Raw genomic sequence first — 13,975 nt, forward strand, 5'->3', positions numbered from 1 at the left:
TTGTAGGGTTTTGATAATTAAAAGATAAATAAAACATAAAATAAGATAAAGATACTTATGTAATTCATTGGTAGGAACTTCAGATAAGCATATGGAGATGCTTTGTTCCTTTTGAATCCCTGCTTTCCTACTGCTTTCATCCAGTCATGCGTACTCCTTTCTATGGCAAGCTGTATGTTGGGGGATCACCATTGTCAATGGCTACCGTCCCTCTCAGAGAAAATGGTCCGGCTACGGGTTACGTAGGGCTAATTGATGAGCGGATATTTTATACACTTTTTGATGGTATTTTCATATAGTTTTTAGTATGATAGTTACTTTTTAGTATATTTTTATTAGTTTTTATGCAAAAATCTCATTTCTAGACTTTACTATGAGTTTATGTGTTTTTCTGTGATTTCAGGTATTTTCTGGCTAAAATTGAGGGACCTGAGCAAAAATCTGATTCAGAGGCTGAAAAAGGACTGCAGATGCTGTTGGATTCTGACCCTCCTGCACGCGAAATGGATTTTTTGGAGCTACAAAAGCCCAATTGGCGCGCTCTCAATTGCGTTGGAAAGTAGACATCTTGGGCTTTCCCGCAATGTATAATAGTTCATACTTTGCCCGAGATTTGATATCGCAAACTTGCATTTTAACGCCAAATTTCTACCATTTTCTGGCGTTAAACGCCAAAACTGGCATAAAAGCTGGAGTTAAATGCCCAAACTGGCACCAAAGCTGGCATTTAACGCCAGAAATAGCCTATGCACGTGAAAGCTTCAATGCTCAGCCCAAACACACACCAAGTGGGCCCCGGAAGTGGATTTCTACACTATCTATCTTAGCTTACTCATTTTCTGTAAACCTAGGTTACTAGTTTAGTATAAAAACTACTTTTAGAGATTCATTTTGTACCTCATGACATTTTACATATGAATTTGTATCTTCTACGGCATGAGTCTCTAAACCCCATGGTTAGGGGTGAGGAGCCCTGCTGTGTCTCGATGGATTAATGTAATTATTTCTGTTTTCTATTCAATCACGCTTGTTTCTATTCTAAGATACTCATTCGCACTTCAACATGATGAATGTGATGATCCGTGACACTCATCACCATTCTCAACTTATGAACACGTGCCTGACAACCAATCCCGTTCTACCTTAGATTGAGTGTGTATCTCTTGGGTTCTTGGTTCACGAGTTTGATTGCCTCTCCTGACAACAGAGCGTTCAAATCCGTGAAACCAGAGTCTTCGTGGTATAAGCTAGAATCAATCGGCAACACTCTTGAGATCCGAAAAGTCTAAACCTTGTCTGTGGTATTCCGAGTATGATCTGGGAAGGGGTGACTGTGACGAGCTTCAAACTCACAAATGTTGGGCACAGTGACAGTGTACAAAAGGATCAATGGATCCTATTCAAGCACGAGTGAGAATCGACAGATGATTAGCCATGCGAAAAACCGTAGAGGACCATTTTCACTGAGAGGACAGATGGTAGCCATTGACAACGGTGATCCACCAACATACAGCTTGCCATGGAAGGAGCCTTGCGTGCGTGAAGAAGATAACAGTAGAAAAGTTGAGATTCAGAAGACAGAGCATCTCCAAAACATCAACCTGTTCCTCACTACTGAATCACAAGTACTTTTTATTTTCATGTTATTCATTCTTCATAAACAAAAATCATTTTTATCATTAATCTCATGACTAAGAGTTACAAGATAACCATAGCTTGCTTCAAGCCGGTAATCTCCGTGGAATCGACCCTTACTCACGTAAGGTATTACTTGGACGACCCAGTGCACTTGCTGGTCAGCTGTACAAAATTGTGAATCACTATTTCGTGTATCAGTAGCTATACAACACAAAAAATAGGACAATTCTATAACAAAGAAGTCTGGTGTAAAAATAATAAAAAAGAGTATAAAATTTATTTTAAAAAATTAATAAAAATAAAATAAAATATAAATAAATATTTAATTATTTATTAAAATAAATATTTTTCTTTACCATAACATGTACTAAAAATGGTTACCTAATTAGATAACCACTCCATTAACTTAGGGTTTTGCTTTTGATATATTTCTTTAAAAAAAATGTTAAAATGTTATCAGAATTTATTATTTAATTTTTTGTCATTAATTAACTATTAATATTTAAAAATATAAAATAAAATATATTATTAAATTATTAAATACAAACAATTAAATAATATTTTTTAATAAATTATGATGGTCCATAATATTTCTGGTACTACTTTCCTTCAATATAATTTATGTGTGCTGACTGTGCTCTTCCTTAACGTAAAACTAAAATATCTCCTAGCTACTCACTCTCTCTCTCTCTCTCTCTCTCTCTCTCTCTCTATATATATACGTGACTAATTTCTTTCCACAATATGAATTGCTTTTATTGTTTTTCCTCTGTTAAGGCCTAAATAGTATTTCTCAAACTTAAATAAGCATGCATCATCATTTCAATAGGTTAAATTTAACATTTATTTTACACCTAAGTTTCTTACCTAATATATCCTTAACAAAACTACTAAATATAGTAATTTTTAATATTTTTAAGTAATGTATTTAATATATTAAAAATAAATTAAAAAAATAAATAAGTTCTTGACTTTTTGAACTGTAAATATTTAAGTATTTAAAAATTTGAAAATATATTTAAATTTTAACATTTTTAAAACTTAAACATATTAATCCCTCATGTTCAATTGGGTCTGTCAAACTCAACGGAAAAATGAAAACGTAACTTCCGTATACTGACCTGGTTGATACGGATGCACACATGAGAGAATTTTTAAAATTAAACAAATTAGACTCAGGAATCGATATGTCCAAATTTTAAAGAAATTGAGGACTTAAATAAATTTTTAAATCTTTAAGAACTTAAATGTTTGTGAACCAAAAAGTCAGAATCGATTTATCATTTTCTCTAAATTTTGGTTTTGTTAAAAGATCAAATTTTTTTAATCCACAAACAGCTAACAAAATAGTAGACGAGCAAAGTAGATTAAAGGAAGGAAAAGAAAAATGTAGAGAAAACGCGAAATGTTGGTTTATCATTATAATTTTCTAAAACGCACATCACAATCTAATGCTGAATATACTTACGTCCAACGTGTCTGCAATAATGTTTAAAACTCTTTATTTTCTATAAGTTTGACAAAACAGGATGAATTAATAATTAAGCTTTGAGAGGAAAGCCTTTTGTTTCCAAAGGGTAATCCCAAGAGTTATTAAGTGGAGAAGAATCTTGCTTCCAACTTTTGTCTTTTGTAGTTCTACTTGTCTAACAAATTAAATTAGACCATTTATTAGTCTGCACTCAATTTTTATGTGTGGACATATAATTGAGTTCCACGTATAGAATTATGCAAACCCCCCTATATATAGAAGTAGGGACAATGCGATTACATATGCAAATTGCTCCACTATATATACAGGGCGTTCATGCAAGTTTTTCTCATAAAGTAATTTGGTTTTTCTATTATTACATAGAAGAATAATAGTTGTATAATATAGTATTATTAAGGGGTAAGAAAAAGAAAATGATGAGAGTGGCAGTGGTGGGTGGTGGAATAAGTGGATTGGTTTCAGCATATGTGTTGGCCAAAGAAGGAGTGAATGTGACTCTTTATGAGAAAGAAGATTATTTGGGAGGTCATGCAAAAACTGTGAATGTTGAGGGTCTTGATTTGGATCTTGATTTTATGCTTTTCAACCGGGTAAGTACCCAATTTTCATTGCCTTCAATTCCAACTATTTTTACATTATTGTTATTATGCCTGAATTTGAATGAATGCTGAAACATTCTCAAAGAAATTATTTTAATTACTTGGTTAGTTCTTAGCTACTGTTTTATTGCCATCCAATAAAATTAGAATAATACAAATAAAATTAGCATGACACGCAAAAATCAATAAATGATATTAGAAGCTAACGAGCAATAACTCAAATATAACATAGTCTTCTTATATTTACATAAAAATTGTAAGTTCGAGTCTCACTCTTAATTTTTTTTTTAAAAAATGATATCAAAATAATATCTAAAGTAATATGTCAATAAAATCGTTGGACAATGTTAAAGTGTGAATATCTTTTTAAGCAATCAAAATTTATTATTTTTGTCAATAATTAATCAACTCTAAATATCAAAAATTAAATTTTAAATTTTAAATCTTAAATTTAATAATTTAAAAATAAAATGTTAATTTAAAGTGTTAACTAATATTAATAAAAATTATTAGTCCTCTAATATTTTTATATTTTTTATTGTAGACACATTTTAAAATTTGTTGAAGATTAAAGTATTCGATTAAAAATTCTTTAAAGATTAATTTGAGTCGAGGTATTATTTATAAAGAAATAGATAAATAAATTTGGTTCATCTTGTGTAAATACACACAAAATATATATCATATATATGATACAAAGCTGTAAATTAGTTTTTTTTTTTTTTTTGAAACAAAGAAAGTTCAACACAGTTAAGTAACATATAGCAGAAAAGAAAATAAAATGATCAACTCCTCTCATTTCCATCATTGCTATCAATAACTAAGAGGATTAATATGAATCTTTTTGACCAGCCTTTGAATCGTAAACTTAGTATCTTCTCAAATGAAATGAAACAATGGAGAAGCATATTCATAAAATAGGAAAAAAGTATATAGCTAGAGCATATACGAAAAAAAATCTTAAAAACTTGAAGTTGCCAAAATCGTTAAAGAAATAATAAGTATGAAACCAGAAACCAGAGACCAGAGAAATATAACTGCAACAAAACAGAGAATAGAGCAGATGAAACTGAAACACATTAAACCGCAAAGATATATGAAACTAAGGCATAATATATATAGGGAAGAAAATTGAAACAATTCCTTTGTTAAAATATCCAAACAAAATAATGGGTATAGTAAAGTAATTTAAATTCCGCCCAAAATTATGTTATCTATTTTAAAGTCGATATTTCAAAGGGGAAAAAAAGCAAATGCACATGTTGAGCTTGATGAATCGTTGAAGATAGATTATTCAAAAATTGAACCTGAATTGGGTGATAGCACAGTTTTTTACGTTTTTTAATTGAAGCATTTTCTTGTTTTGTTTGGACTCAAGGAGTCGATACGGATATTGAAAAATTATTAGAAATATACATAACATAGAGAAAACAAAGATGAATAAAAATCAAATTAAAAGAATTAAAATGTGTCATACCTTATTTGTAAAAGATTTTGTTTTGAACCTTATTTGTTAGATTTTTAACACATTAACATAAAAAGTTCAATTTATTAGAATATAAATTAATCATTAAGTTAATATGTATTAAAAGAATTGTTTATCTTTTTTTGCTTTTAACCTTTTAAATATTGGAAACAGTAATAAAATTTATTTTCTCCTAAATTATAATGAACCATTAAACGTGTAACACACACACACACATACTATTAGTTCAAAGCAAGCCGCAAATTTATTCTCAGTTTCAACAAATATAGAGTTTAGAGCGTATTCAATTTTTGGTTTGAATTTTATTTTCTTTTGGGTCTCAGATAATATTATTTAAATATTTGTGAGATCATATATCATAAAAATTAATTTAAAATTTAATGTAAAATTTGTCACTTTAATATTTAGTTTCATTTTAATTTAACGTTACATAATAAAATTACAATATTCATTTAATTGATATACAAATGATAATATTTTACTAGATTTTTTGTAAAAGTCAAAATTAGTATCCAAAAAATATCCAATTAAAGTTGCTCTTAAAAATACATTCCCTCTTCATTAGATAAGCTTTGAATTTAATTATTGTGTGGCTCCTTTTTCAAATTGTTTCTAATAATATTTATTTGTTAACACTGATAAAAATACATATACCAAATAAGTATCAGTAATAATACACTAAAAATACAATTTTATTCTTATAAAACTATGTTGGCACGGCCATTAAAAAACTTTGCTTTTTTTATTATTATGCATCACTGAATGCACAACACAAACTAAAACATAATATCAATAATAAATCCAACAAATATGCAAATGATGAGAGCCTCCAGGAGTTAATAAGTAATTTTTTTACGAGAGATATCATATATGTGTATATGCTCTGTTTTTTTTTTTTTAATTGTTGTGGCCCTGTATTTGTCTCTAACAAGTGGTTGAAAAATGTTTCCACCTCTTAAAATGTTAGTTATTAATGTATTTTTCTCACTTGAAAGTATAATTAAAAAATGTAACATTGATAATTAAATAGGTATCTTATCCTAATAACATGATGGAGTTGTTTGAGAATCTTGGAGTTGACATGAAATTATCAGACATGTCATTTGCCATTAGTCTTGATGGCGGTTGCGGCTGTGAATGGGGTAGCAGAAACGATTTATCTGGCTTGTTTGCACAGAAAAAGAATGTGATCAATCCTCACTTTTGGCAAATGCTTAGGGAAATGATCAAGTTTCAAGATGATGTTACAAGGCAAGTAGTACTACATGAGAATAACAATGACTATACCACTCATTTTAGTGCGAGTCGAGCTTGTAAAAATAATACTCGTCATAACTCAAGTTATACGGATTATGAATGTCTAAAATTGAGAAAAGTAATGCTAATTTGCTAGTTCATGAGTGATTATATCCTAATAAATTGAGTTTGTTGTCTCATTTTCCAATAAAAAATGTAGCTATCTTGATATGCTTGATAACAATCTGGATATGGAGCGCAATGAGACCTTGGAGCAATTCATAAAGACAAAGGGTTATTCTGAGTTATTTATAAAAGCATATCTTGTGAGTAGTTCATTTTTATCTTAAAGACTTTTTTATTTCTATAAACATTACTTTGGTAGTGATATTATTAGTGTATGCTTGTTAATTTGTTACAATATGAAATTAATGAATGTAGATTCCAATTTGTGGTTCTATATGGCCCTGCTCTTTTGAAGGAGTCATGAGCTTTTCTACTTTCTCAGTTTTCTCCTTCTTTCGCAATTACCATCATCTTCAGGTAGCTAATAAGGAGAAAATCTATCTCAGATTTATATAATGATGAATGATCTAGTTTCAAATATCCAAATAACAAAAAATAAAGGATTGCTTAATTCACTTGAACCTCTTCTCCTTGTAGCTCTTTGGAAGACCGCAATGGCTAACTGTTAAACGTGGTTCACACACTTATATTAAGAAGGTGCCATATAGTAATTAATTTATAATGTTAGGCTTGATGGCAGTATCTCTTAATGTAACTTATACCAGATATCTTTTAGTTTAAGCTTTAAATCAAGATTTTAACATTATATATTTGTTATAATAACTAGGTCAAAGAAGAGCTTGTTACAAGAGGTGGTCAAGCAATAACAAATTGTGAGGTGGAATTGGTTTCAGCAACAGAAAATGGTAAGTCATGTGTTTATTCCCTTGTTATACTCATGATTTTTAGTCATGCACATTTTCTTTTTCTTTTTTTTTTCAAACATTGAGTGTGATTGAATGATGTTGATTAAGCAACAATCTTAGAAATTTTGTTGCAGGATGTCTTGTGCACTGCAAAGATGGTTCCAAAGAAATGTATGATTGCTGCATAATCGCGACACATGCACCTGACACTTTAAGATTATTAGGAGAGGAAGCGACATATGATGAGCGAAGAATTCTAGGTGCTTTTCAATATGCATATAGGTAAGATTCATCTTAACATTTCTAACTCTTATCTTGGCTATTATCAATTCATCTTAACTAGTTACGTTTGAAAGTGATTAATTTCATCAAAAGATATGATGATGATGATATTTTCTCTTTGTAAGATAGAGTTGAAAATCAAGTTTTATAAAACTAGAAGCCTTTTTTTGCTTAAGAGTTTCCATGTTTGTTAAATAATGAATAATACTTTACAAAACATGCTACAAGGAAAAGATTGATCTTTACTCTTTTGTGTACAAATAATATAAGTCCACATGCACAATAATTCTTTGATTTCTGTTGGCAGTGATACTTTTCTTCACCATGACAAAAATTTCATGCCTCGAAACCCATCAGCATGGAGTGCATGGAATTTTCTTGGATGTAACAATAATAACAGAGTTTGTGTGACATTCTGGCTCAACATTCTTCAGGTCAGTAACAATTCATACAATGCATTTTTTTGTAACTTAAATCTACTAGAAGATAAGTGAACTATGAATAAAACTTGTTAGTTGACCTTATATTCTAATTTGCAGAATCTTAGTGAAACAAGATTACCCTTTCTTGTAACTCTAAATCCAAATCATACACCAAAAAATACCCTTCTTAAGTGGTCAACTAAACATCCAATTCCATCAGTTGCTGCATTCAAAGCTTCACGTGAGCTTCAAAAAATTCAAGGAAAAAGAGGAATTTGGTTTTGCGGCGCTTACCAAGGTACTTTAATTTGACCTAGTTTTGGCCATTTAATTACAAGTTAAACCCTAGTTAAATTATAAACGTTAAAATTGCTTATACACAGAAATACTAACATAAAACTCTAGATAGATAAAGTTACTTATGTATATCAAATCACGTTTTCTTTTTCAAGAACCACCTTTACTATTTTGAGACATTTTGATATGCATTAAATATACATGTGACATAATCAAATATTTTTGCTTTTTAGGTTGTGGATTTCATGAAGATGGATTAAAGGTAGTTAAAGAAACTTTATTATAATGAAAACAAGTTTGAAATGTTTTTTGTTTAAAAGTAATACTTAATTATACATGCACGAGACAATCGAGCCTTTTTTTTTTATCAATTATGGCTAATAGAAATTGCAAACTTTTCTGTGAATCTATTTTCTAAAAGACTAATCTATATGAAAAAAATTGCAGTCTGGCATGATTGCTGCAAATGCAGTTCTTGGAAGATGTTGTTCCCTCCAAACATACCCCAAACACATGGTACCATCCTGGAAAGAACTTAGTGCACGCTTTTTTGTGATGAGATTCCTAAGTTCCTATGTCAATACCGGTTGTTTAACGTAAGTTCACTTTTATACATTAGTGCGTAGATGCCTTTTTCACACTCTCAAGTTGGAAGTTTATATTCGTGGAAAATAATACTATTATGACAATAATGATATTCTCTTAAAGATGATAGCGTTGATTTTATTCTATTTCTTGAATCACTTGTCTATCTTGCATTATTTACAGTTTATTGGAGGAGGGAGGAACAATGTTTACCTTCGAAGGAACCGATATGAAGTGCTCTCTAAAGTGTGTTATGAGAATCCACAGTCCCCAATTTTATTGGAAGGTGTGTGTTTATTAGTGATGCAGGAAATAAAATTATTGATTTTCATTTCCACTTGTTGGCTTAAAACTAAAAACAAGTAACATTTTTTATGTGTTTGTCAGGTTATGACACAAGCTGATTTAGGCCTTGCAGATGCATATATTAATGGAGACTTCTCCCTTGTTGATAAAGATGAAGGTCTTCTAAATCTTTTTCTGGTATGCATATTCCTTAGGATTTAATCAACACACAATTGTCGTATACCGTATTTCACTCTTTACTTTCATATACTTTGTGCTTTTTCTACAGATTTTCATAGCAAACAGAGAATCAAATGATTCAAGCTCAAAATTAAAGAAAAATAGGTAAATTGTTGATTATGGTGTGTTAAAGTAATGAAATTTTATTTGTTCATTATCAACCTTTTTTTCTCATTTTTAATGTTTTCAGGGGTTGGTGGACACCAGTTTTCCTTACAGCTGGTTTAGCATCTGCAAATTTCTTTATTAAGCATTACTTTAGGAAAAATACTATCGCACAATCTCGTCGCAACATCTCTATGCACTATGACTTGGTATAAGATCAATAAGTACCAAAGTTAGAAGCTTCATTGATATTTATTCTAAAGAAGTCGTTACAAGTATATACATGTCATCATTTATCAATATATAAGTTGTGTGAACATTCAACAATACTCATGCAAACTCAAAAATAAAAAATACAATAAATGAAATATTCTTTACCTAAATAGATAGTTCATAATTGAAATTTTGGTTTTTTCCCCCTAAAAATATATGCATCAATAGTAGATCTGCTACATGCATGAACAACTATGATTTTACCTCCCTACCTTTTGGATTTTTATTCTAATTTCTATAATTAGAATATAAAATAACTAAATACATAATACGCAATTTGTAGATTAGGAAGTTACTTTATATTAGCTACAATATTGCTTGACAAAGAAGTTTTAGTTGAATAATTAATTATTTTCTTTTATTTATTTGATTTCTTAATTTATCTCAAGTGTTTGTTCGATCTATTGATCATCAATATCATTTGTTTGTAATTATTATTTGTTTTTTTTTTTTCTAGAGCAATGAATTATTTGCACTGTTCCTAGATGAAACAATGACATATACAACTGCAGTGTTTAAGGCAAGGCAATAACCTTCTTGAGTCCAAATTTGTTGTAAACGATACTTTTTCTTTAATTTTTGTAACCCTTGTTCACATTTACCTTTCTTCATCTGTATGCATATCTAATATATATAGAACGAAGATGAAGATTTGAAAGATGCACAGATGAGAAAAATGTCTCTTCTCATTGAAAAAGTAAGTTCCTCAGAATGCTATTTTATCAATGTATTTTAGTTAACAGACTGATGAAGGATCTAACATTAGTTTTCTTTAAATAAATGAAGGCTAGAATAAACCAGACACATGAAATTCTTGAGATCGGATGCGGATGGGGAAATTTAGCCATTGAAGTCGTCAAACAAACTGGCTGCAAATGCACTGGCATCACTTTGTCTATAGAGCAACAAAAACTTGCGGAAAAAAGAGTTAGAGATGCTGGACTTCAGGTATATGACAAGCTAACTGATTTCATCAATCTCTCAACATAAATTCTAATGCAAAAACATGGTAAACTTAATATACAAGTCAAATGAAATATGTTCATGATAGACATTAAATCTTCATCTTTAGTTCTTTCATTTTACAATCAAGATCATTCTAAATATTGTGAATGCATGACTTCAGGATCATATCAAAATTCTTCTGTGTGACTATCGCCAACTACCGAAGACATTCAAATATGATAGGATTATATCTATGTGAGCAAATTTCCAATTTAGCTCTACATAACTACATAGAATAGCAATATTTTTCAGCATATTGCTTAATATATAGAATGGTATTTCAGTGGAATGATAGAAGCAGTTGGTCATGAATACATGGAAGAGTTCTTCAATTGTTGCGAATCACTATTGGTAGATGATGGACTTCTAGTTCTCGAGGTATAATTTTCTTGGAAATGCTTAGATTATAAAAAAGCAATTAGTTCTACTACAATAAAATTTAGTAACTAAATTGGTGCTAACCTTTGAAGATGGTTATCTTATTTTATAGTTCATATCGATCCCAGATCAGCGTTATGATGAGTGTAGGCGCAGTTCTGATTTCTTGAAGGAATATATTTTCCATGGGGGATGTCTTCCCTCCCTAAGTAGGATAACATCTGCCATGGCAGCTACATCAAGATTATGGTATATTTTACTTATTACTGCTGACTTCAATGACCGTGAACATCCCTTCATTCTTCTCTTTTCTTATCAATGAAATGAACATTCCTGAATGCAGTATAGAGCATACTGAGAATGTGGGACCTCATTACTACCAAACACTTAAGAGGTGGAGAACTAGCTTCCTAAAAAATCAGAGGTATATCATTAATGTTGTCAAAACATACTTTAATGTATTAGCTGTTGAAATACTTTTTGTTACTACTTATGCTAATAAATGTATTTGGAAATTGTGTGTTTTAGTAAAATTTTGGCTCTTGGACTCGATGAAAAGTTCATCAAGACATGGGAATATTATTTTGATTTCTTAGGTGCAGGTTTTAAGTCACGAACAATTGGAAATTATCAGGTATGATGAAACCAAATTTACAATAATTACATGGACAATACTACAATCCATTAGGATAAACTTAATTAAGAAAATCTTCCTTCCGTATATTATAACGAAACTTAAGAAAGTAATAGTAATGCAGCTAAAATTTAGACTACTCGTAAATAGTGCTTAACTAATTAGCGAAAGAGTTAATTAGTATGGATTAAGGAGTAACATTAATCAGAATTTGAATATGTTGCTTACAATTAGAGGTAGATTAAGTAAACTCAATTTGTTTAATTTTTATTTATGTATGATGGTTGTAGATTGTTTTCTCAAGGCCTGGCAACATCACTACACTACAGGATCCATACAAAAGTTGGCCCTCGGCATAATGTTGAGAACAAGCCATGACACATATAATAGCATACCACGTTGCTGCTTCACAAATCACAAGTACAAAGGGGAGATTGGGCGATTATTCATTTTTAATATAAAAAAGAATATGTTTTGCAGTACAGACTACCATAAATAAAGATGTGATTATGTAATTTGGTCTTTATAGTATTTATATAAGAGTAATGATTAGGAGTCCTAATTTATTTTTTCAATTGTCCTCCTAACACCTAAATAAGTAAAAATTTAAATATATATGTTAATTTTTAAAAACAAAAAGATAAAAGATAAAAAATATAAAAAACTTTATTTATTTAATTTAAAAATTAGAAGGATGATTAAAAAAATGAGTTAAGACCTCTAATATTTTTTTTCGCATAATGTACACTTTTTTTATGATGCATATATAACAATGTCAAATTAAATATTATTGTTTGATGATATGATGATCTATGCTTCTTAATAATAATAATAATAATAATAATAATAATAATAATAACAACAACGGAATACACATGACAAATCATGTGAAAAATAATTCATTTAAAATATTAATTTTTTTTATCTAAATTAAAGTTCTGAAAATCGGTTCGAATTAGTCGGTCAAATTATAAACCAGTAAAAAAGACGAATCGATCAGAAGCTATAACTGTTGGATTCGAAAATCACATTAGGACCGTCGAACCGACTGAAAACTATCCGGTCGAATCGAATCCGACTTGGTCAATTTTTAAAGTTTTGCCCAAATGGCGCCGTTCGTTCAAAGACCCCTAGCCAAAGCTGCACAGTATCCTTGTCTCTCTCACTCACTCAGTCACTCATTCTCCTTCCTTCAACTTCTGCCTCTCATCTCGAGCTCCTCCCTCACTTCCGTCCAACCACTGCCTTGTTACTGTCGCCGTCCAGCTGTCGGAAGCTTCCTTTCTCGCTACGATCGTCTCCACCATTGTTCCAACTTCGAAGCCACCGTCGCCACTACAACTCATGCCTCCATCGCGCAGCCATTGTCTCGCCGCGCTGTCATCTCTGCCGCAGTTCGAACATCAAAGCCACCGTCATCACTACAACTGATCTCGCCTCGTGCCTCCATTGTGTAGCCACTGTCCCGCCAGCCGTCGTCTCTGTCACTGTTCGAACTTCGAAGCCATTGTCCCACCAGCCAGCTTTGTTCCACCACGTTCTAGACTTTCAGCCGCGTCAGCCCTTTTGTTGTGCTCCTGTCCCCCTCTGTGCTCTATCTGCTCTCTCTAGAATGTATTTTTTTTTGTTAACTATAAGTATTATTTTACTTTGTTAGTTAATCTGTGATTTTTTATTACTATGATTTATGATCGTGGATGATCTTGAATATTGATTCTTATATGACGTGGTTCTATTAATTGATTGATTTGATTCTGATATTCTTGATGCGAACCTTGTTAATTTTTTTTATTGTGTATCACTGTATCTAATTATCTATGTTGAGATTATTGAGTTGCTATAAACTTGTAATATTGTTTACGGTCGAACCGGTTAAACTAGTAAAATAATAAATCAGTAGTTAGAACGGTTCGATGACCAGTTCGATTTTCAAAACCTTGATTTAAATACAAACTATACATAGATATATTATTTTATGAATTAGCACAAAAAATATATATTACTTTATAAATTTTTGAATTTTCAAAATGAAAATTAATATGGAACAGAGAGAAATAAAATAGCATCCAAAGAAAATGAAAATGAA

General features: G+C 30.6%; 1 protein-coding gene across 1 annotated transcript; it reads left to right on the forward strand.

The window, feature by feature from the left end:
* Window positions 1-3,546: 3,546 nt before the first annotated feature.
* LOC130947471 (uncharacterized) lies at window positions 3,547-12,426 on the forward strand. Its single transcript, XM_057876176.1, has 24 exons — window positions 3,547-3,720; window positions 6,246-6,466; window positions 6,672-6,777; window positions 6,893-6,994; window positions 7,115-7,174; window positions 7,305-7,383; window positions 7,518-7,665; window positions 7,973-8,099; window positions 8,205-8,385; window positions 8,618-8,646; window positions 8,832-8,980; window positions 9,153-9,255; window positions 9,357-9,452; window positions 9,544-9,599; window positions 9,685-9,808; window positions 10,330-10,392; window positions 10,510-10,569; window positions 10,659-10,820; window positions 10,999-11,072; window positions 11,162-11,255; window positions 11,368-11,504; window positions 11,599-11,679; window positions 11,784-11,889; window positions 12,180-12,426. Exons 1-24 carry the CDS (start codon window positions 3,547-3,549, stop codon window positions 12,246-12,248), a joined length of 2,601 nt encoding a protein of 866 aa, XP_057732159.1. The 3' UTR covers window positions 12,249-12,426.
* Window positions 12,427-13,975: the final 1,549 nt, after the last annotated feature.

This window comes from Arachis stenosperma, chromosome 9, assembly GCF_014773155.1.
Source record: "Arachis stenosperma cultivar V10309 chromosome 9, arast.V10309.gnm1.PFL2, whole genome shotgun sequence".
NCBI classification, from domain to species: Eukaryota; Viridiplantae; Streptophyta; class Magnoliopsida; order Fabales; family Fabaceae; genus Arachis; species Arachis stenosperma.